At 44.2% G+C, this 25081-nt stretch overlaps 4 protein-coding genes across 4 annotated transcripts; 3 read left to right on the forward strand and 1 right to left on the reverse strand.

Moving 5' to 3' along the window:
• The first annotated feature begins 816 nt into the window (after positions 1-816).
• gjb9b (gap junction protein beta 9b) lies at positions 817-6111 on the forward strand. Its single transcript, XM_079288675.1, has 3 exons — positions 817-877; positions 4152-4633; positions 5045-6111. Exons 2-3 carry the CDS (start codon positions 4244-4246, stop codon positions 5471-5473), a joined length of 819 nt encoding a protein of 272 aa, XP_079144801.1. The 5' UTR covers positions 817-877; positions 4152-4243; the 3' UTR covers positions 5474-6111.
• A 641-nt stretch (positions 6112-6752) lies between these two features.
• On the forward strand, positions 6753-11175 carry pef1 (penta-EF-hand domain containing 1). The gene is made up of 5 exons (XM_079288387.1): positions 6753-6811; positions 7648-7894; positions 9296-9451; positions 9843-9986; positions 10096-11175. The coding sequence occupies exons 1-5, from the start codon at positions 6791-6793 to the stop codon at positions 10323-10325; spliced, it is 798 nt and encodes a 265-aa protein (XP_079144513.1). The 5' UTR covers positions 6753-6790; the 3' UTR covers positions 10326-11175.
• Positions 11176-13199: 2024 nt separating this feature from the next.
• smim12 (small integral membrane protein 12) lies at positions 13200-14780 on the forward strand. The gene is made up of 2 exons (XM_079287464.1): positions 13200-13267; positions 13767-14780. The coding sequence occupies exon 2, from the start codon at positions 13782-13784 to the stop codon at positions 14052-14054; it is 273 nt and encodes a 90-aa protein (XP_079143590.1). The 5' UTR covers positions 13200-13267; positions 13767-13781; the 3' UTR covers positions 14055-14780.
• A 6376-nt stretch (positions 14781-21156) lies between these two features.
• Positions 21157-24856, reverse strand: gja4 (gap junction protein alpha 4). The gene is made up of 2 exons (XM_079288692.1): positions 24769-24856; positions 21157-23290 (listed from the first exon to the last, which is right to left on the reverse strand). Exon 2 carries the CDS (start codon positions 23279-23281, stop codon positions 22148-22150), a length of 1134 nt encoding a protein of 377 aa, XP_079144818.1. The 5' UTR covers positions 23282-23290; positions 24769-24856; the 3' UTR covers positions 21157-22147.
• Between the last annotated feature and the right edge of the window lie 225 nt (positions 24857-25081).

The raw sequence follows: 25081 nt of genomic DNA on the forward strand, positions 1-25081 counted from the left end.
TCAGCCGTGCATGCCAGTGGCTTTGTGTGTACTCCAACATGGCCGACAGCTAAAGCTGTGACGTCACACGAGACCACTCTATTGAAAAAAACACCACAACAGGTCAGTATGTCCCTTCCTCCTGTGGAATGTGTGGGATAGTTTGCAATGAAGACACATCTATTATCTATTTCCTACTGGGATTAGCTGATTTAGCTGATTGTTCATTTTGATTACACACTGTGTGTGTGTGTGTGTGTGTGTGTGTGTGTGTGTGTGTGTGTGTGCGTGTGCGTGTGTGCGTGTGTGTGTGTGTGTGTGTGAGGTGTGTGTGTAAGCGCTAAGAGGACTTTGGGATCTGAATATGAACCCATAGGGGATTTTGGGTGTATTTGCGTATTTGTTTGCTGACATCAGCGTGGCCATTCTACGTTTTCTTTTTAAAAAGTACCCACTGTCTTTCACTTTTTATTCCGAACTACTGTTTTGGTATTTATCAGACTTTCATTTTGAGAAGGCTAAGTAGTGCCCGACATTTTTCTTCCCTCGTGTGCAGCTAACCGTCTGTTGCACTGTTTCTCTTTCCTTTCTCTGAAGTTAAACTATGTCCCTTCTCTGTTTCCCCGAACTCCCCCCCCCCCCCCCCCCCCCCACCACAACAGGTGAGCTCTTGCAAAACAATTCCAGCTTAAAACCGCCAGTGTGTAAGTGTATGTTGGTGTTTGTGTGTGCGATGCTCCACCCACCCCTTCATCCCTCCCATTCATGACACTTCCAAGCAGGTTTACACCTCGAAGTCAACTCCCTTCAAAACATCCAGGTGAGACCGTGCCAGTTAGCATCGACACGAGGTCACGGGCAGGGAGCTTCTCTGTTACACTGCTTCTCTGTGTTTAAGGTAAGGGGCTCTGTCTTTATTCATAAAGAGTGTTAGATCAAGAAAATACACGTGATGCCGATGCATTTCAGTTTGTTATCTGATGTATACTAGAAAGAACTCAAGGGGACAAAAGATATTGGAAGAAACAGGGACACTAAAAGGGCAAGGCTATTGTTCATTCTGTTCCTTTTCTATTATATGAGTGAAGCTCTTGTATGTCAAAAAAAAAAACCGCAGCACAAAAGAGTGAGATTTGTAAAGACAGATAACTGGAAGCTCTGCGACTATAACTACACAGGTATCGCTTGTGCTTTACTCCTCCGGCTGATACGCGTTACCTTGAAAAAAAGAACAAGGTCAGGATGAAGGTATGTAGGTGAGACGTGCGAATGACAGGAAGAGAAAGAAAAGCAGTGCTGGGAAGAAGAGGAAGAGGAAGAAGAAAGGCTCGCAAGAGCACTTCAACCCCGCCTTGTTAGCCTGAGAGCGCTGACTCATACAGACAATGTGGAGTTGGTGGATGGAAAAGCAACTAGCTCAACCTGTAGAGCAAGAAACAGTTACGGATCTATAACTGTGTCAGTCAAGGTCACACATTGGGCTAGACAAAGCTGTAGACATGGAGATCTGCACTCAGGATGAAGACAACTTAAGTGTAAATTGTAACGGGGTCTTTTCTAACTACCCCAGCCTAGAACACTGCACCTGTTTCTGTGATGCTGAGCATGTTTATGGTCATTTTCTCATGAGAAGCTGCAGCTCTTGTACACTGCGTTAGACTCTTAATGAAGGCACTGGAGCTGTATTTGCATCGCACTGGGACGGAATAGTGGACTCGAATGCATCACAGAACCCGAGGTTATTTCTCAGTTGAGAAAGCAATGATACGTCTCGTCTGTCACGGCAAAAAGAGAAAGACGAACACTCGGCAAAGAGATAGACGAGGCTGGCTGCTGTCGGTACCGAAAGGCAACATTGCAATCTCGAGCAAATAGGAAAACAAATTGCCCTGAGACAAGATATACTGTTGTCTGTGAGGTTTTCTTTCTTCTTTTTTTTACCATCCGGGGCTGAATGTCACCTCAAAGTTTGTGTATGCTTGAGTGTGTATTTTGCATGAGATTGGGAGAAAACTCACGCTGATGAATCACATGTTGTTAACAACGCCTCTGGTTGTATTCTCCACTTAGAAGGAGAGGGCACATCAGCAGCGACGGAAGGTATCTGGCTTTCACTGTGTCAGTTATGTTGTAACTGTGAAGGCATTCATTGAGTCAAGTCTTTTCATGCTGTGTAATTTAATAGTCAGGACTTCTGGATGAGAGAGAAAAATAGCAACTGATTTGACAGCTATATGTCTACAGTGATGCCAAAAATGCAGAAGGAAAGTGTTTCTACGAGATTCGACGAGACAGAATTGAAATGGAATCGTGGACATGGAGGCTGTTATCCAACTTTTTCTCGGTGCGCCATGTCATTGTTTGACAGAAGCATTGTTTAGTTTGTTGCCTTATGTGGCGTAACAGACCTTCCTTGTGTTCACAATCAAATATGTAATTCAAAGATGTTTGTATCCTTAAGTCATATTTTTAAAGCTACAACAAGGGAATTTCAATTTCTGTTGATTTTGCGGTCCTTGTAGACAAAAGTACTCGCGTTTCCAAGCATCAGATTCCTGTTAGAAAACGTCTTATTGTACTGCAGCAGGGTCTGACATTCTGCCCTGCTCAGTCCTGGTTCTGGTTCTCCCATGCCATTTCTTCCCTGCAGCGGGCCTAGCAATACTGGCCTGGGTCTCCAGTAGGAGACCAGTGGGGACTGGCTGAGCAGAGGCCGCTGCCAGGCGTGGAGCTGCAGGTTGAGGGTGGTAGCGAAGTCGGATCTGGGTCTGTCTGTGGTGGACTGCTTGCTGCTGGAGGCACGCTGGAGTTTTTGTTGAAGCTGCATGGTTTTATCAGATTTTGCATGGAGTCCAACCTGGCGGTACCAATGACGAGCATTAAGAATGACTCAATCGCCTATCTTCTCGCTGGTGGTCTCATTTGCATGTGTAGGTCGTATAGAAGCACCAGAATTAAACGGAGACTGTTTCATGCAGGTAAAAGTTGCTCACGGTAACTTTAAACACTCATTCTGCACATACATGCACACAGCTATATGCAAACACCACTTCATTTACACACCACCAAACCCCAGAGAGAGACAAATGAGTGGAGGATACACATGCAACCAAAGCAATCTGAAAGCATACAAACACACACACACACACACACACAAAGAAACACAGAACTGGCTGTGCAGTTGATATACAACAGCTCCTCTTTAAAGTCTGCACACAATCAGACCATTAAATCCACATGGTGATATTTTAACTAAAATTCCCTTTCTGTCTCAGGGCGCGGGTCCCGTGGTACGATCAAGGCATGCTTAACATTCTCCAATGAAACGCTATCCCTTAATAGTCCTTTGAAGAACCGAGACTGCAACGGGCACTTGGGGTTACAGAGATGGCTTTGGGGGCCTGATCAGCCTCACTGTTCAAATAGCTGACTAATCGAGTTGAGAGCATTGGTTTGTCTTTTCAGCAAAGGGAGGCTCCGATGATGACTCACCCACTCATCCACAGTGCTTAAAACGGCAGCTCTGTGTAAAGATCCGGTATGACTGGGAATATGTTTGTGAATATTATACCTGGTTGTTTTGTTGCCTCACAACTGATCACCACTTCAAGATGGCTTTTTTGTTTGCGATTGTTTCCCCATCTTGCAGGGATGGGGAATGACGCCATATAACAGTTTGAATAGATTTTTGTGGTGTCGGTGTTATATAGTATTACTAAGCCCATATTTAAGGAGTAGCCTTGTTCAATCTGAGGAAATAACCCTGACGATGACAGAGAGTTATGTCGGCTTGGACTTGGAAAAAAAGTTCCTACACTTGCTTGAGGGGATCTTTGTCTTTTTTTTCTTTTTTTTCAATTGTTTTAATTTGTTTGTGTTCGTGATTTTTCGAGACTTCGCCAAATTTTTGTCAGGATATGTCAGCTGCTGCATCGATTGTGACCCTTCTTTTTAAATCTGTCGGGTTTAAGTCCTCCAACTTTAGGAAGGTGCAGTATCAAAACACAGGAGAATCCGTTAAAACCTTGCTGCAGTCCTTGCTTTATAAAATGAAAATAAATATATGGAAAGAGGAGTGTGATGTGCTCTCTATCTACTAATCGTAGAGAAAGTTTTTTTTGAGTGCTTACCTCTTTTTTTATCTACTTTGTCCTTCCTTCACTCAAGTTTAGATCATCAAGAACCTCATCCCACCAATCCCACCTGGTCTCCTGAGGAGCTCTTAGCCTCCTCCGTCCCCTCATCCACCTCGAAGGCAGCAGTCATGAACTGGTCTGGTTTGGAGAGCCTCATCAGTGGGGTCAACAAGTACTCCACTGTGTTCGGCCGCGTGTGGCTCTCCATGGTCCTCATCTTCCGGGTGATGGTGTTCGTGGTGGCGGCCCAGCGGGTGTGGGGCGACGAGAACAAGGACTTTGTCTGTAACACGGCCCAGCCGGGCTGCAACAACGTGTGCTACGACCACATCTTCCCCATCTCCCACATCCGCCTGTGGGCCCTGCAGCTCATCTTCGTCACCTGCCCGTCGCTGATGGTGGTGGGGCACGTCAAGTACCGCGAGAAGAAGGACATGCAGTACACCACCTCGCACAAGGGCGCCCATTTGTACGCCAACCCCGGGAAGAAACGTGGGGGCCTGTGGTGGACGTACCTGGTAAGAACAGATGATACAAATGTTTATTGCTGGAGATGTTACACATAAAAAAAATGACAGACACTGCAGTGCTTATAGATGATTTGTTTTGTCCTGATCGCCTGTAGAATGTTTTGACAGCTTGTGTTCTCTTGGCCCAATCAGAAACAAGTTTCACCGTCCCTACGAACTGGACTGAAGCTGTATGAGTTATAAGCTTGCAGTGGTTAAAAATGTTCATCTTTTTATTATAGATCCTGCATTAGGTCAATTGTCTTCCTCCAGTAGGCCTAATTATGAACCTCAGACTAGTAGTGACTGAAAAATCAGAGATATTGATAGATGGACAGGCAAATAGACTTTTGCCTTCGTTCATTTTAAACTTCCAGAAAAGTATGTCTCCCGGTTTAACCCTCATGAATCTTTTCATAGGTGAGTCTGATTTTCAAGGCCGGCTTTGATGCAGGCTTCCTCTACATCCTGTACTACGTCTACGAAGGCTACGACATGCCCCGCCTGTCCAAGTGCTCTCTGGCGCCGTGCCCCAACACGGTGGACTGCTACATATCACGGCCCACTGAGAAGAAGATCTTCACCATCTTCATGGTGGTCTCCTCTGCCTTATGCATCTTAATGTGCATCTGTGAGATGGTTTACCTCATCTGCAAACACATCCAGAAAGTCATCAAGAAGAAGACCGACGCAGATAGGAGGCTGTTCGCCGAGAATCACGAGATGTCTCCGCTGGCTCGACCCAGGTCACAGTTCAGGTCCAAAACTTCAATCAGAATGGATCCTACAGCCTCCATCCAAAATCTCTGTAACACCAAGATAGAGAAGAAGCCATCTATGAAAAGATGATGTACAATACGGCAGTGGCCATGTTGAAAAACTGCGTAAAGTACTGAAGGGGCCACTGCAAGCAAATGCATTCATCAAACTCCATGAGAAACTGCTGCTCAACACCAAAGAGATATCCATCAATTCAAGGATTTCTGTGGCAGCTTTTTATATATATTATCATGTCTGCAGGAATGCATGCCTTATGCATGCAAATTAACCCCTCAAAATGGAAGATTACAGAGGAAGTTTGTGAGCGAGAGAGAGAGAACTGCTTTTGTACTCTGTGTAAATAAAACTATGAAATATTGGAAGACCCCAAGTGGTGTAAATGCACTTTAAGAGCAAACACTTTCTCTGAGAATTCACACTGCCCCCTAATGTATAAAACAAGATAAAGCACAGACAGCACTTCCTTTAGTGATGGGCAGAAATCAGAAATCTCTTGAAGGTTTTTTTTTTCTCAGACATGCAATATGAAGAAAATGCTCTTTATTGCTGAAGAGTTGTTTTGAGTACTGTTGGCATTTTGTGTTCTCATGCCAATACATCCGAATTGTTTATTAATGAAGGTATGATACAGGCATGAACACATTAAGAAAATATACAAAAGATGTTTTTATACCCACAAAATTGATTACTCTTTGTAAGTGAAAGAAGACTCCATGGAGATAATATTCTTTTTGTATTTATTGTTGTGATATATAAAGTTACTTCCCTTTTTAAATATTTCTTTGTATGTGTCCTTTGTTCTTTTTTTAAAAACGTTTCAGAATTACCATACATACATGAATCCAAGAACAATTTTACAGAAGCATAGAAATACAGAAAGGAGAACAAAGATGAACACAGATGCATGTAACGATAAACACATAATGATTGTGTATATACAAGTAGGTCAAAATAAATAGCTGTATAAAAACGGTAGATACATTTGTTGTGTGTGTACTACTTGACCAATAAAGCTGATTCAGAATGTAATTTAGAGCTATAAAGAAACGGTTTATGTCTGACAGTGAAGATACGGTATACATCCCTAAAATAATATGAAGTCAAAACTCAAACAGACTCGCAGTAAAAACCCAGCATATATAACAGAATGACACATGAGTGACGAACTCAGTAAGTATTTGCTTCTATTCATGAGCGTGATGGGCATAGTGATTCATACTGTTTCCCGTCGTCATCACTTTTCCACTCTGCCGTCCAATCAGGAGCAGGAGAAGCGGGTGCGGCGGTGACAGACCCGGAAATGCACCAATAGCTGCCTACCGCGAGCCGGACGGTTCAGTATCTGTATCCGCCTTCACGCGGCTACCTTGTTGAAGTCTGTCAGAAATGAGTTTCCACTACGGCCAGGTATCGAAATACTGCATTTTGTGTTTTGTTTATGTTAATTAGCACAACATGTTTACATTGTTAAATAACTGTAATATCTGTTTCATTACCTTGATATAACGTAACTAATGTTTTAGGACATTAAAAACACAAGTGACGTTAACGTTAGCTATTCATCTGTTTGCTGTAACAGTTAGTAAACAATGCAAATGCCTGGTGCCGCGACGTGGTAATCACGGCCATTAGCTTATGTTGCAGTGTGTTTTGTGAACGTTATATACATTAGGATTGCGCTAACATTGCTGGAGTTATAACGTTAGTTAAACAATATGTAAGTGAGCGTTAGCTGTTTTAATATTCCCGTTTTGTATTATCACCAAAGGAATCTTGATTGTTTCGTTCGTGCATTTCCTCGTAGTTTTCTACAGCTTGTAACATTACTTCAGTCGTGTAAGAAGTTTTCAGATACTTAAAAGTAAAACGTCACAATGTCGCACAGTACAGGTATTAGTGAAGTTCAGAAGTAGGCTGTTTACAGCTAACGTTAAATGTTGAAGTTGAAAAGTGCTGGGAATGGGTCCTGTAGGCTTTTATAGGATATAACGTTATTAAACTGTTGGATTGTTATTACTGATGCTAAACAGCAACTCTGTATCCCCTTTACACAATAACAATTAATCGTATTTGATAAACTAATTAGATGTTTTGTAATTGTTTCATATATATATATATATATATATATATATATATATATATATATATATATATATATATATATATATATATATCAGAATGTAATACACACAAAGCTCGTTTACTCCTTTTACTTATCACACAGTCTTGTCTTATCACTGTAGGACTATCCAGGAGGAGGCCACCGACCACCTGCTGCTCCATACGGGGGAGGCAGTGGTCCCTACGGGGCCAGACCCTCGGCTCCATACGGAGGTGCACCACATCAGCCAGGGGGCCAATATGGTGCTTATGGAGCTCCAGTTCAAGGAGGGCAGTATGGGCATGGACCAGGTGTAGCCCCCGCCGGGCATTATGGGGGTTACGGGGGACAGCCCCATGGAGGACATTATGGACACCAGGCTCCTGCAGGTAAGCTGAGACTGGAGATGCTTCTGGGGCACCGCTGCCAGTGTGAGTTGAACGGGCATATTGTGAACACGAGGAGACTGCGGATGGGCTCTTATTCCCCCATCTTCATTGCTTTTCCACTCATTTTCTCTCTCTCTCTCGCTCTCTGCTGGGATGATGGATAGAAAATGATTTACGTTCCCTGGCAGTCATGTAGAGACAGGGTTCAGTGTGTGCCCCTCAGCTGGATTACACGGCTGGAGTGATGACTCCGGTAATACTGAGTGAGGGCTAAAGTAAGAGACAGATGGGTAAAGAGTGTAGTGTGTGTGTGTGTGTGTGTGTGTGTGTGTATGCATGTGTGTGATTAAACTGTTTCCTGTAGCATCCAAGAAAAAGCCTATGTTGCTATTACTTCCCACAGGGCCAGAATCCACCAGGGTCTCTGGCCTGAAGTGTCACCTGCCCCACTCTCCCCATTCCTTTTCCTGACAATCAGCCCTGCCTCCACTCCTCCCCTTGTCTCATACCATACTTTCTAACACCCCCCCCCCCCCCCCCCCCCCTCCTGTCTCTTCCGCCATGTACTCAGGTAATGGCTTCTCGCCCCGACACCACCTCTCTCTTTCTGGGAGGACTTTCCCTCAACACTTGACCCTGCGACTACCTTCTTGAGAAGCACTGAGCATGTGTAATTAAGGTTGGGGAGGTATTCTTCAGCCGAATATACGGGTACAAACTGTACCAGTCCGATATAACACTCCCGATTTAAGCTGTTTTTCCTTCACTGGAAGAATATAAAGTATTTTAATGATATGAATGGGGTAGTGAATTATTAGATGTTATTTAAGCTGTAGCAAACCAGACCTTAATACATTTTTTCTCCTTTCCACACATTCCTCCTGCATGTGTCAATGCTCCTGTGTATATAATGTACTTTGTTGTAGGACTGATATCAGGCATATCATCCCTTTATGAGGTATATTCCATGTTATAGTCAATAAACCCCATGCTGTTTCCCAAATCAGTGCCTTCTAAAGCACAGATATATTCATTTTTTTTATGATTAAGTTGCTGCTCGAGAGCCCGCTCACTTCCAGCTGTCAGACAGTAGAAGTGTGTTCCTTCATCTCCCGATAGATAAATAGTTATTTTGCATCGGAACGAGGCAGCTGATATCTTTTCCTTTGACCATCCCCCACCCCTACACACACACACACACACACACACACACACACACACATACACATGTTACTCATCAAAGCCGGAGAGCTTCGCTGAAATGATAAAGAAATATATATTAAAAACAACAAAAGCGTGCTGAGAAAACAATCTTGCAGTGATGGGCCTCTTCAAAGTCATTCTGAGCCACCACTTCTCTCTCCACCATCCCATCACTGCTCTGATTCTTCCTCCCTGTAGGAAACATCCCTCCTGGTGTTAGCCAAGAGGCGTACCAGTGGTTCCACACCGTCGACACGGACCACAGCGGCTTCATCAACCTAAAGGAGCTGAAGCAGGCACTCGTCAACTCCAACTGGTCTGCCTTCAATGACGAGACCTGCCTCATGATGATCAGTAAGTGCTGCAGCTGCGGCCAAATGAAAAGCTCAACGGTTATAAATAAACGCCTTAGTGTCTACAGCAAAATGGATTGAAAAAAAATGTCATTTAGGAGAAATAAATGGATAAAAGCGTGGCGGGAAAAAGAAAGTAGGCTGGTTTTATAAGTGTGTGGCCCTCTAAATTTCACAAACTTAGATTACATTTCTAAAACATGTTTGGGCAGCCAAGAGGAGTCCTGTTAGTTGCACTAGTATCCCGACATTCCAGTTGTGTTTGTCAGGCAGTGACTAATATATTCCATTATCATCATGAGTACTGAGCGACTCCTGTGTGCTACTTTTATATACATACTTTATATATATACTTTTGGCTAAGACTGTCCTGTGTTTTGTTTTTCCTTTAGACATGTTTGACAAGTCGCGGTCCGGTCGAATGGACGTATTTGGCTTCTCGGCACTGTGGGAATTCATGCAGCGGTGGAGGGTGCTCTTTCAGCAGTACGACCGAGACCGCTCAGGCTGTATCAGTGGCACGGAGTTACACCAAGGTAGCCCCCGCTTGTGTGTGTGTGTGTGGAAGCTTGATCTGAAGCCTGAAATAAAACCTTTCAGCAGATAACAAGAATGATCTCCCCGTCTTGTCTGTCCGTCCTCTAGCCCTCGCTCAGATGGGCTACAACCTGAGTCCACAGTTTTCCGAGACGCTGGTGCGCCGCTTCACCGTGCCGCGCGGGCGACCCGGCATCCAGCTGGACCGCTTCATCCAGGTGTGCACCCAGCTCCAGAGCATGACGCAGGTCTTCAGGGAGAAAGACACGGCCATGTCGGGCAACATCCGCCTCAACTACGAGGATTTCCTCTCCGGGGCCGTCACCAGGCTCATGTGAGCCCCCGCTCCACCGGCAATCCGTCTGCACTGTGGATTCATCGAATCATTCCGTGTTCAGGTCATATTTTGCTCACGTTTTCAGTGCTCTGCCATATGTGCCTCCATCTGAATGTGTGCAGTATATCAGCCGGAACACATCATTCCGTGGCTTGTTGCTGTAAGGAGGTAAAAAGCCTTACATCAAAGTTCATTGGCTGTTAAAAAAAGGCAGCTAAAGCCTTTACTGGATGGCTTAACTTTCACCAGGCGCAAGTGTGAAAGTGATTGTTTTACAGGTGACTGATGCTATAGAGTGCCAGTTATATTTTTACCATAAACTGCAAACGAGGCCTTGTTTACACATGTGTGATTTTGACATTCATACCTGATGAATTTGCTCATATGCAGACATTAACCGGTTCCTGTGCCATTAGAATGCCATCAGGAATATTCAGCATCTCCAGAGGGTGTTTCCATGCAATGGTTGCACATTGTATTGAACATTGCTTTATATTGTACTGTGTATAATTAGCCAAAATACAGCCACTTTTTCGAATATTTGAATTATTCTGCTCCTCACGGTAAGCGGGTTGTTGCTGTTAAAGCGCTGTAACAAAGTTTTCTGCTACATTGCACCCCTGTAAGCCAGTATCAACCAGACATAAAAACAATTATCCGTTGGGAGGAAACTCCCAAAAGCATTAATAATTGTTCCTTGTTATGTTTTCCGCTTTCCAATCAATGAAATGGACCTTCAGTGGTTGTCGGGCCGGTGCTTTAATAGATAAAACACTCCACTGAGGTGGTCTGAAATCAGATAACATCATGGTTCTTAATGCCAAAAGCAAATAAATTTCTTTTCTATCACGTTTTGATGTATTCATGTTCTTCACACAAATGAAAAAAATACACTTTGAAGAAGCTGCATGCTGTCGTGTTTACTCTGGATTTGAAAGGCAAGTATTGTGTAAATGCGGCAGTAAACCCGTTACGCAAATCTCTTTTTTTTCTGGTCTGAAAACAGAGAAAACCGAATCCTTGAATGGAGGTAAATCACTTCAAAATTGATGTGTTATCCAGCAGAGGTGCAGTGATCCAGAACCTATACTCGTGACCTTTGCCCTCCAAATGTCCCAAATCAGATGCTCATTTCTCCTTTTGGCAGATTGGCTGCACAAAAGAGCCTCTTGTCTTCCTCCTTCCACATCTGGCGCTTCTTTCCCTCCCCATCTGTTACTCTGCTTCATCACAGTTTGTGTCAAGAGTCCTCCTGCTCCTCCTCGTCTCTTTCCAAATCAGAGGCAATCCATCAAACTCCACTCGTGCATCGTTTTCGCTCATATCTCACATCCGTCTAGTCCTTTCCCCTCGGCCTCCATCTTAATATAAGGCTAAACTTGGCTGTCCCACGTCCTGAAGCACATTTCGTGTCACATCCTCCCTTGCCTATCTGACACATCGCCTGAACGTGGATGTGGTTCAGTGTCTGGACCGCTTTCAAAACCATTTGAGTTTTGGGGACTTACGAGCGTGACCAAAGGTGCACCATGCTTGGAAGGTTTCAGCAGCTTTTTTTTCTGGGTTATGTGATTCAGCGGTGATTTAACCTAAATCCTGATTGTCATTTCCTGTGTAATGAGGGAGTATCCCACCACTGACCATGCCTGACATCTGTAATTACCTTGGGGCCAATAGCAGGTCTGCGGGGCTTCAGTTAGCGAGGACGCTATACGCTCCACTCTGTCAGCCCCAGTTTGTGATTTGGAGTGATAAAATGGTTATATTTTTTGGGCTAGTGCAGCTCTAAATATCATTCACTAATAAGCAGGAGCTGATGAAATAATCCTGGCACTGCTAATATTGCTGGTGAAGCAGAACTGGTACAAGTAATGTTGTTTTTTCCCGCAGGGGATGAGCACATTTCCACTTTATCTGAAAGGATTCATCAAATGCCAGTTTTGGCAACTAGGAGATGGACAGCAGCGAGGGAGGAACTGCTTAAAAGAATAATTTTGAAGCGTGATGCTGAATCACCCATGAATCCTGTTAATCACAATCATTTCAGCAGTCTTTAGAAGTAATGAGAACATTAAAAAAAAAATTCTGAAAAACTTTCTCCCTCTGCACAAATGACCAATGAGTCAGAACCGGTCATGCACGGTTCCCGACTCATTGTCGCTCCACGACAGGCTGCATTCCAATCGCTATAGATCAGCCCTGTGCCCTGCACACTGCATGGCACAGCTTTGCGGAAAACTTTTGGGCCTGCGAGCTGAAATATCAGTGTCATCAATCATATGGAGCCTTAGAAAGAACATTTACTGATTCACTTACCCAGAAACTGCAGTAGCATATCCCCCCCCCCCCCCCCCCCCCCCCCCCCATAGGCAATGCTGCAATTTATGGTTTCCCACCGGGTGGCTGAAATGTACATCCCTCATAAGCAGTTAAAGTAAACAGAAGCAAAAGTTCTTCAAGAGTTTGTGTTTTTAGACAGTTTACCAAGCCTCATTATTGTCATTACAATCATTATTGTGGGGAAATAGTTTCAGTTGTAAAAGGATGCACAAAAAAGTAATAATACTGTTTTATTGGCATACTGTGTAACCCTAATAGTGGATCACGAGCCTCTAATTTCATTTCCTGTTGCAGAGAATCCCCATTTTAGTGATCTTAAATTGAATATATGTATTTTATATTGTTGTATAGAAGGTGTAGCCTAGTGCTGTACATCGATAATGTTGATTCCCTTTGTGTTCTTTCTAAAACAAATAATTTAAATAGATGTTTCGGCCTTCCTCATCTCAACGTAGTGCGCTATTGTCACCACTTGGCGGTGCTGACGCACCGAGAAAACACGTTGCAGCAAAGCGAGCCTCGTCAGCCAATGAAATCCAACCAGGAAGTCTACCGACGGATATTGCGTATTTCCGCTGCTGTACCAACGTGCAAACAGTAAAGGTGAGTGGAGACAAATGAACGAATGCCTTTTATCACAATAATACAGAAACAAAACAGCACACGGACTTGTTTCTAGTGACGGTAGCTGGTGCAGCTTTAGCTGTAGAAGGTCTGTCACTGCGCGGATTGTAACCTCACGTGTCACTTCGCGTTATTTATAGTTAGCGGTTACAAACCGGTTCATAATATGACTTACACAAGTCGACATGTATCGACAGACCTCACAAAATTAAACATGAATGCATCTTTTTTTATGAATGCATCTTTTTAGCAACTATTATATAAAATGTACACTTTCTCCTTTTATGTTTTAGTAACCGATTGGAACATTATTAAATAATATACTCGTACTCTCTTGTTGGCAATAGTAGCTACATAAATGCTCTTTTATGTATACATGGCTCTTCACTTTCCCCTCATACTACATACTATAACACTGTAATCGTTAATGTATGCTAAAACACACTCACAACTTCCTCTTTTATTTATCCCTATGGAGGAGCCGAGTGCAGTCATGTGGCCTCTATTTTGGACAGCGGCACGGACCTATGCCCCTTATGTCACCTTCCCTGTGGCCTTCGTGGTGGGAGGAGTGGGCTACCACCTGGAGTGGTTTATCGGGGGGACCCCGAAAGCCAGAGAGGAGAAGAGCATCCTGGAGGTGAGGGAGGACAGAAAGCTGCAAGAACAAGAGGGCGTGGACAGCACCCAGGTGCTTAGCCTGAAAGAGAAACTGGAGTTCGCACCTAAAGCCGCTCTGAACAGGAACCGACCCGAGAAGAGCTAACCCGGGTCGGTGTGAGAGACATGCATTTACCCCTCTCTCAGCAGCAGTGCATTGGGGGCCACGGAGGGCAAAAACACCCATTCATCATCACTCATGCACCAGCTTGCCTGTGTAAATCAAACACAGCTGTGATTCTTTGACCTTCTCCTTGATGTCACACAAGCCTGTTCATGCATTGATAAATACCTAAAGTAAGATACTCTAATTAAAACACATGAAATATTGAGCCTCTGGGTGTCCAGGCTTTGAACTGATGACATGGTTTGGTGGAAACTGTTCTTTGTCTGTTTTCTGTGCATCTAGTTGTGTAATTATCACACGCATGTTATTGTGTCTCTGCTGTTTAAATCACACGCAAATGATGCTCGAGATGTCGAAGATGGAAATAATTTTCACGTTCCGAGCCTGTCGGAAAAGTGCTTCTACTTTTGAATCATTTCTGTATGTTTTTAGAAAGGACTGATTGTGAACATGAAAGCGGAGGGAGAGCAGAGAGACGGGTCTTTGTTGGAGTTCTTTCAACTCGTGTAACCGTTTTGATGGTATGTGACAAAATAAGCCAACTATGTGGGAGGTCTCAGGATGTTTAAGCTGCTTATAGTCCTATTGTCTGGAACATCGATACAATACTTTAATTTTAGGAAGTCTGGCTGGTTTGCACATCTCGCGTTGTAATTATGTGTCACTGAAAAAAGAAATATGATGAATAAAGGAATGTTTGGATGATTCTTTGCCACCAGTTCCTGCTTCTGATTTTTTTCTAACAAGGAAATTAAACAAATGTTAGAATTTTTATCACTTCAGGTCTGAACAAATATGTGATCCCACTTGAAACAATACTGCTGCCAAGGACAGGAAGTAACATCAAAGTCAACGGAAGGAAGTAATGACTGCTGATTCAGCTTCGAGAAGGAAATTGTTTGAGGGAACGCGCGAGGCAAAGCGATGAATTCTGCCTCGGGTTTGATGGTGGAGTCTGGATTTTTCAGTTCTTCAAACTGTTTTTACTTTAAGTATATACTGCATCCATCCTTACACGGGGCATGTAGTATTCATTCATTTGGGATGTGCTACTTTCACATAACATGGCACCTTGAACTTTGACCCCCTAGCACAGAGGATTGACGGACTTTGAGGCGTGCTCCCGTAAAGTCCGTGAGGGTTTAGGGCTGTCCCAATGTCAAATCGTCGAGTGTTTGAGGGCTCTCGTAGACATTTTCAGTACTTTTTGAACACTTTCCCTTAGTCAGCATCGGATGCAGTCTTTGCCCAAGGGAATTACCCACAATTCATTGCAATGTGACATAAAACACGGGGTAACCAGTGGAAGCATGAGACGTAAAAAAAGGTAATAAAGAGGACGGCACATAGGTGTTCAGCCTGGCACATCACATTAACTCAGAAACATGAAGGATTAAAGATGGAACATAAAAAGATCAGAGGAATGGAAGCAGAGACTATATTACACAGCTAGTTTGCTATTCTTTTCATTTAGTTATTAAAGCTGTTTTGACAAAAACAAGTAAATCGATTATTTGACAAATAACTCATCTCGAGTAAACAGATATAAAATAAATACCCACAATTGTACATAACATGATGTGTTGCAGCAAAGTGCTGCTGGCCCCTTCATATTGACACCATTGCAGCCGCTCACACTCAACCTTTTAACAGGTGAGGTCAGTTAAGTCCCTGCGGGTTCATGGTTCAAGGCATTAGTGGGGACTTTATGATTGGACCGGTTAGTCAGAGTGAGGAATTTGGGATTGGGTCCTGATGTCCATGTATCTATTACCCCAGTGCATGCTGGGAGGCCTCTCAGCCCTATACTTATGTTAAGCGCAGCACTCAGCCAATCATATGACAGCTGATCATGGTCCCAACTCTCTGCATATGTCGCCTTCCTTTCAAAATAAGAGAGCACTGTTCTAAGATGAACCAATCAATCCTTTCACTGCGTTCAAACAACCCAGTTAGCTGGATGAGAGTGAACAGGCTCATGTTGGCCTGATGAAAGTGATTAGTTCGACCATGTCTGAAGAACAGGGCCTAAAGCAGCATTGCTGATCGATGAAGCTGTCAGCGGATAAGCATGTTACTCTCCATCAGCCGCTGCAGAAATGCTCAGTTGCACAGTATTAGGACACAGATCACAGTTGGTCCTGCTGCTGTCATTGCTGTTCATTTTGAAATGCATCACCAAAGAGCTACCCGTACAATATCAGACATTTTTTACGTGAAAACATGCCTTTTGATACATGCATGAGCATAACAACATGAGGCTAGAATTGACTTTATCCTTTTAAGGGCAGCGTTCTTGTCTTTATCTCACAATACACCAGTAACGTCACAGATTTATAAAGTAGTCCAACAAAAACAATGATTCACTGCTGCACCCTGGGGATTTTTCCTGTGTTGTTTAGAATAATATAGTGTTGAAAGGAATACGTAGGAAGACTTTGGTGATGTTGCCTGTACCCAACACGAGCTTTGATCTCTGTGTGTAGGCAGAAAGTGGGAAAACGTTTCCTCATATTCAATCAGGAAAACTTTATTATCCTCATTACTAAAACAAGAGGGGTGATGTGGTCAGGGAACAAAGAATTTAATAAGAATCCACCAATGATTCAAGACCAAGTAACTGGTGTCGTAAAACGCTACAAAATGAGAAAACTTTATGAAGCTTTTTAAATCCGACACGTGGTAGCTCACATGCACTTCGAGTGAACTTGAACAATTGTTTTGTTGAAACTTTTACTCCAGTCCTGCGGTCTTTCCAGCGTTAAATAATGAATCAGAGAGATCCATCTCTCCGTACCCCAGGAGCTCTCTTAATGGATGATAACCTTTCCAGAGTGCCAGGATAAGTTCCGCTACGTTACCCTGCCAGCTAGTGAAATGGGGAAAGATTATGAGGCCCAGATACATTGGCACCGGAGTGGTGAATGCTGTGCTATCGGCAGTCATCAGCTTGTACTCCCCTCTTGAGTTTGCTATCAGTGGAATGACCCGCTCCACTGCTGTGTTGTGCATGTTCGGAGAGTCAATGACTTCAAGCCGGTGGAAGTTTCCATTTGAATCTAGCAAGGATGGAGAAGTGGAGGGAAAGTTAAATGATACTGATAGAGTTAACAAGGAGCGTGGTGTGTTTAGTGTGTGTGTTTGTGCGTGTGTGTGTCCGCCTGGGAACAACCAGAGGACAGGTTGGTGGTCTAACAATGTCCCAAAACTACACAGTACTGTGGGAACCGAGCACCGAGGCTCTTGGGAAGGGAGGAGGATGTTGGAGGTTCTCCATTGTTCTTGCTGGATGATGGGGATAATGGGTGCGGGTGATGCTGGCTGTTCCTTTTTGTTAAGGAGGTCCAACCCAACATCCTGAGTGGACAGGCCGGAGACGGTGTTCCCTTTGCTTCATGAACAATAGAATTATCTGCATGCTGGAAGGGCACCACGGCCCCCCCAAAACACACACACACACACAGAATCCAGGTATTGCTGTATGTCAAATGTATACACAGACAAGAAGCTTGCCATAAACATGTAAAGGGGCTCACACAGAGCTCAAGGTAAACACATTTTGAGATATTCTTTCTCACATGGGCATTTAAAGGATGCAAAATGATCCCAAAACGTCTCTGACAGCCCGATGCACAATAGAGTTGGATTAACTAAATTGGTTGACATTAGATATGACTCGAAAATCTGATGTAAAGCACATACTGAGTTATAAGTCCAGTTTCTAAATGTTCCCATCCTGTAAAAAAGTATGTGTCAATTTCTGTCTTTCAAATTGAAACTAAATAATCATCCATAGAAAATACTTTGTCCGTCTTTCGTTATTTCGAAAAGATAATCAGGATGGTTGCATTGTCCAAGTATTAAACTTTAAAGCTGCAGCAATTGTTTTTTTGGGGGATTATTTGTTGCATGTCAACAAACAGTTGCCTATTTACGCTGGGTAACATGAATATTCCTCTTAAGGTTGTGTTTCTGCCCATTATTCACTCTACTATTCAACCTATTTTGGTCTCCATCGATTCTTACTCATTTCGCTACATGGTCCACAAGTTGCGACTCTGTCGTTTTTGTTCTGTACAGGTAGCATCAACTGAAAACAGCTGGACTTGACGAGAGCAGTGAGCGTGAACCAAAACTGTAGAGTTGTGAGACATAAAACCAAAACAATGAGCTGAAAGACGCTGAAACTCTCTATAGAGCTGAGGAGGACTAGAGTTGGACGATAATTGATAATTCAATTTGACAACCAACAGCTGAAGAGAGACACAAGCAGCCCTGGTTCATGCCCCGCCCCACCTCACACACACACACACACACACGCACACACACACACACACACACACACGCTCTCTTTCTGTGCAAGCTATAAATGGTACCAGCCCTCTCAATTGACTCCAGCCGCACAGCCGGCACTTTGCCCATTTCCCTCATCCTTCACTGGCCTTTGATGGGGCGGCCGTGACATCGGAAAAACAAAACACGGGGGGAGCTCGGACAAAACAATGCAACAATGCCCACCGCAGTCCAATAGTCAGGGTGAACAATCCCAAACTACCAATCCCTTGGGGAGAAACAACACTGGAACAGGAAACACCCACTTCCTATGCAGAGTTTAAATTTAGTTGACTGCTGAAAGCATTTTTGTCTTGTTTTGTCCAGTAGCACAAATGGCCAAATTAAGGACTGGGTGCTTGGACGTGACATTGTGATGGATACGGTGAAAGCAGTGTGTCGGTACTGTGTGTACGTACGTTCAGTGAAACAAAGGGAGTTGGAACACACACCGCGCACACACACCGCACACACACTACAACATGAACACCAAACCCCTAAAAAAGTGGTCTTTGCTGTGCGAGGCACATTATTTCCAATTACGGGCAAATAAAGAGATCTTGCACAACCTCATTCCCCTCGTAGCTTGCTATTTTCAGCTGGTCCCTTGTATATATATATGTGTGTGTGTGTGTGTGTGTGTGTGTGTGTGTGTGGAAGTCTGAGTTTTGTGACGTGAGGTCAAGCTGATCTTTCCATACTTCTTGAGTGTATGTTTGTGTATGTGAGTGCCTTCTCTGCCTGTTCGGGGTGTTTCCTCGATATAGTGCAGCTGGCAGGAACTATCCGAGCAACCCATTTTTTGGAAAGGCCTGGCACATAGTTGGGCGACCAGAGCCTGGTGCAAAGCACGACTGTAAGATCTTCCCTAAAGGAGAGTCGCCTCTGGGCATAACAGTTGGCCTTTGATGAACTGCTGGAGCCCTGAGGCTGCGTAACATTACTTTGAAGTGCTTCACAGTCTAAAAGCTTGTGTACTGTAGTGTGTACATGTGTGTGTACACTCATTCACCAAAGCTGAGACGTTGCCTTTCTTTGTGTGTGATCAGCGCCTTGTGGATTCACCAGCGGAGTGAGGAAATGCATCAGCAGTGACTTCAACAATGTCAGGAAATGGCAGCTGATCCCAGAGGACGCCTGTACAGCCGTTAAGGATGACCTGTCGCACAAATTGGGGTCTTCCCAGCTAATGACTCCCGCTTTTATTAACCCCCGCTGTACACAAACAAATAATCTCCATTGTGACGTTTTTATTGGAACGGCAAGCAGTGTGCGTCTGATTTGATTGCCCCTGAGTTTGGGAAATAGTCTAGACGTGAATATTGGGTAATCAAAGCCAGTGAATGTGGGAAGATTTTACTCATGTCCTGACAGAGGAACATATCGTTAAAACCTTTACATGCACTGTCAGGGGGCAATTTCTCTGGCGGGTATAGGCATTGACTGTGCAGAAGAAGAAGAAAAATGGCTGTTGGAGCAGCAAATAACCTGCAATGTTGTTTTCATCTCAGAGAGTTGTATTTGCTTCACTGAACAGGAGGCGAGAGTTTACTGTAAGGATGTAAAAGGGAGCTCCGCTGTTCCGCTGCTGGCTTTGGTTGGCAGCAGAGGGCCGATATGGGTCGCCCCGTGCAAATCTGTTCCGTGACCCCCCCCCCCCCTGGCTTTTTGTGAAAACACACACACACATGAACAATCGCATGGACACGTGCGCGCAAGTGCACACACCCACCTGCACAAAGATAACAAGAATGCGCTGCAATGCCAGCCAAGTTCTTGTGAGCAGACATTGAACTGGGCAGCTTCAGCCGGCTGTTTGTATTGTTCTCTCAACAGTATCTGCCAATTCATCCTTGACGCAGGGGAGAGGCTGCCCACAGTAAAAACACATTCCACTCCGACGACAGAGAAACTGTTTCCTTCTTCTTCTTATTGTTATTATATCCTTTGTAATTTCTGTTTGTCCAGCTGCTTGTTGGAGTTCTTGCTTGGCCTCGCACAGTCCAAGCAGTTTCTTTTATGATAACCTGTCTCACTTGAATTTCCCATAAGGCCCCTTTCCTGCCATAGATAACCGCTTATCTTCACGGAGACAGTTTGGTGAGTTGCTGGGCCAGCACCCAGCATTCGGGCGCTTGGGCCAGCACCTTTGTTGAAGGTGCTGGATTCCATCAATTGCTCTCCACGAAAACAGCATTAACAGGCAGGACTCAGTGGATACTAAAGAGGCTCAGCATAAAGTGCTGTTCCACCTTGTATGAACTTTTACCGGCGTATAATTGATGCTTTTCTTCCCCGTACAGCCAGCTACGGATTTGAAAACAGCCATTAAATCAAAATGAGTTTTCCCGTCAGGAGGTTACGCTCATGATAACCTGTAAATCTCATCCACTTCTCCATACTTCCATCTTTCTGTTATTGCCAAAGAGCTTTCCCTTGAGTGATTCAGTACCTCCGTATTGTGACAGTATTTGGATAGAGGTTGGACAGAGAAGCAATACACACTTCAGAGACACAATCCTCACACAGAAATCTGAGCGCTATATTCTGAAAGGAAAAGGAAATCAAAGCATTCTGTACACAACAGATTAGCTTGTGTGGAACGTAGTCTCTGTGGCATCTCTGGTAAATGTGTTATGTGATATGATATATTAAAAGGACACCATAATTTGACAATGTCATTATTAATTTACACTTTAAACTTTATTTTCCACAAAAAAATAAATATAAACAGGTATTTCGTCATAATACTTTAAACATTAAATACAGTTTTCACATAATTCATCAGTCATTTCATTGAGTGAAGTCTGCACATTTCTGTACCACTTTACGTCCATTCAAGATGCATTCACAAATGCATCTTTTGAGTTCTCTCTCAAGCTCCCGGAAAAATGTTTCATTTTCATACTGGATGCACGTCGTCGCTCCTCCATTATTCAGCTCTCGTGAACTAGTATGCGGTGGTCCTCTCTCTCCCTCTCTCTCCCTCGTTCCTCATTGCTAAATTATTCTGGTTACCGGCAACGACCAGTCATTTACAATCCCAGAATGCCTCTGGTTTGGCTCTCCTTGTCTTTACCCATGTCTTCCCCCCCAGCCCACGTCCCCCAACTTGAGTGACCAAATGTTACTGTGTGAAAGGGGGGAAAGTGCATTGTGTGTGTGTGTGCATGCATGTCTGCATCCACGTAGCTATTATCCCCTTGGGAGCAGAGCAGGATCCTGAGACCAGTACATTCCACGGTGTGGATGGAGCCATGGGAGAAAGAGAAGCAGGGGGGGGGGGGTTCAAAGAACTCAAGGGGTTACAGTGTAAATCTCAGAGGAATATGCTTAAATCTGGTTCTACTGCATGCTCTCCCATACACACTCCCACAATATCCCTAGGCCGACCGCAGACCCCCCCGCTGCATGGCTTTTTTCCACTGCCGTGAAGCCATTTTATGACTGTAATCTCTCAATGTGTAGTCTCATTTGCTTTGCCTTGGGGAGTGTTCTCAAAATGTTTAATTTTGAATCGGTCCATTTATCTGGCAAATCTCCGTTTCTCTGCCTGCCTCTGAGGCATCGAGTTCACAGTGCAATAGTTGTTCTTCCTTTCCTCCGTGTTTGAGCTCTCATTGTGCACTCCTGACGGTATTCGTCAGGAGTGATATTCGTAAAAAGAAAAACTGGAAGACCCGGAAAAAAACCCCACAGCTTTCATGGTGATGAGCAACACGTCGCCACATCTGACTGCATCATACATAATGCTTCTGCTTTGAGTGTGGCTTTAAGGTGCCCCTACTGTTCTTCCCAGTGTGCTGTGCGTGTGCCTTATAATGGACTCTGGGGGAATGTGATGTTTTCAAAGCCCCCATGCAGTTCACATAACTAGGAAGCAGGTCACTCCCGGCCTCCCCGGGTCCCCAGTTCACCTCAATCGCCAGATCCTCGTAGCTCTCACAGGGGTTGGGGAAGCATGTAGCCTCACCCAGCATGGGGGGGTTGACGTGGCCCCCTGCTTTGTAAGACTTATCCGTCTGAAGTTCGGCAGCCTCCCGTCGTGCCGGTACCTGCTCGGACCGAGGTAGGTAGTCTTGCTGCTGGGTACGGTATTTCTGCAGCCGATGGGAGACGGCGAGCTGAAGGAGCTCGATGAGGTTGAGGAGCAGGGAGATGGTAGCGATCACCTGAGTGTAGATGGTGAAGATGGTCTTCTCCGTGGGTCGAGAGACAAAGCAGTCCACGGTGTGAGGACAAGGGGACCAGGTGCACTCAAACTTCGCTGCAATGAAGAAGCCGTCGTAGAGGAACCACAGCCCGAGGATGAAGCCGACCTCGAGGAGGACTTTTGACAGGATGCTGAACGCATATGCACACAGCAACTTTCCTTTCAGTTTGGGAGCTTTGGGTGGAGTCTTCTCAGCTCGTCTACCTCTCCCACCGCCCCCTTGTTTGTCCTTCTCCTCTGCATTGTCTTTAGTCACATTGTTATTGTCCCTTTCTGTTGCTCTCCCTCCCCTTTTACCTCCACCACCACCTTCCTCTGCCTCCTTCTCATCCTCCTCATTTTCCTTGCCCTTCCCGGCCATTATAGCCACGTATCCAAAGAAGAAGATGGTCGGCGTGGAGACGAAGATGACCTGGAGGACAAAGTAGCGAAAGTGGGAGATGGGGAAGGCTCTGTCGTAGCACACAGCAGTGCAGCCAGGTTGCTGCGTGTTGCAGACAAAGTCAGCTTGCTCGTCATCCCAGGCAGATTCAGCGGCAGTTGCCAGTACCAGCATGCGAAACAGGAAGAGAACGGTCAGCCAGACGCGGCCAATGCCTGTCGAATACTCCTGGCCGTCCTCCAGCAGGTGCTCCAGGTAGGACCAGTCAGCTCTGGACATCCTCTGCACCTAACACGACAGACAGGGGGGGGGGAGTGAGAGAATGTTTGTGGAATAAAGATTTCAGAATTAGCTCACCTTTAGTGTTCATAAAACGACATATTTTTTTATGCGTATTTCGTTTACGGCTCCATTGCTGAACAGATTGGCTTGAATGTGCCACTTAACACCGAATGGATATATTTTACTTCCAAGACTACATTTGTAAAGGTTTTCAGCTGTTTAATGATCTCTATAAGCAACGAATGAGCTACATTTCTCCAACCTTTTCAGTATAATGGGGTCTTTTTACTGGGGAACATGCGTATCTGGCTGCCTGTTAGTTCTTATTAGTTCTTCCATGAGCTCACAACGGTGTTAGGGTGGGCTCCAACTCCTCATCATCAAGATGTAAAAAAAAAAAAAACAAGGCCTCCATGCACTAAAATGAACTAAAACAAAAACACATGGCACTAAAGTTAACATTTAATATGAAGGGAAATAGTGTGCGCTTTCACAGTAAAACTGGAGTAAATGAGAAGCCACTCTCTTTAACACCACACAGCATCATTAAATGCAAACATTTATGAATCAAGTAAAGTGAAATCATACTGGGACCGATTTCATAAAAGCATTGAACGTGCACACACACAAACACACATACACACACATCTGAATAAACATCCTGTTTGTTCAGCAGAGTTGAGGCTCAGCTGTGACACTTGTCTATTTGTTGAGACTGTTTCTGTTGTTTTGTGATTTCTTCCCCTCTGAGAAAAGAAAAGGTCCAAATGGTGACAAATACAAACTTTCTGACAGGATGAGACAAGACAATGGACGGTCAGGGATTCTGGTCTGATAACGGGACTGATCCACCTCTGACAGCATTGTCTTGAGTACCACCGTTATCTCGAACAAACATACCACAGAACACACAGATACAGTTCGCCACTAAGTATGTCACAGTACAAAATACAATAAAACGCTTTAACCAAGAAATCCTGTTCAACAGACACTTCAACTTACACGGCTTTTCACAGGACGAGTCTACGTTTAAAGTAATTTCCAGCCTCATTATTGTTTATAAAACATATATAATTTAAAAAAAAATACAACAAGGCAGGCTAATTAAATGAATAAGCATACAACTAAACATTAAGGACCAAAGATATTTATACTGAAAGACTGGTGGAATACAACAGAGATTCAGAAGTCCATCCTGTTATTCCCTATATAGGAATACAGAAGGTGATACAATAACAGCATAAAAGTAGAATCACCCACCAAAAGTTAATAAAAACCAATGCTAGGTACTGTTCGACCCTTGTAGAATTGTTATTCTGGTTCTTAAGGGGAATAAAACCAACATCAAGCACAACTCACTCGTTGAGAACTTTTGAGAACGACAGGGACATATGATTATGTCCTTATTACACAATATTAGACATTGTTTTTGTCACATGAACGATCCTAATCTGGGTTCGTTCTTCATTGTAAAAGTGTCTTACCTTTCTCTCTCGTGAAGCGGGGTTTTTGTCTCCTTCTGTGGTGTACTGGTCTCAGCACTCGGTGTACTTTTTGAACGTCTCGTTCCGCTCCCGACAGTAGCGATCTGCAGCTCCGGTCGGTTTGTTTAGAAAGGCATCGATGTCATCGGAAAAAGTGGGGAGAACTTTCCCATGCCCGTTTTATTTGGCCGTCCCTCAGGAACTCCGTCCAGGAAATGGGATGGACTCAAAGTAGCTCTCGTTAACTGCGCACGGGGGCGTTCGGGTTTTCAACTTGGTTTTAAGGGTCTTTGCCCCACGGCCGCCTGTTTTA

Source organism: Melanostigma gelatinosum (assembly GCF_949748355.1).
Source record: "Melanostigma gelatinosum genome assembly, chromosome: 17".
NCBI classification, from domain to species: domain Eukaryota; kingdom Metazoa; phylum Chordata; class Actinopteri; order Perciformes; family Zoarcidae; genus Melanostigma; species Melanostigma gelatinosum.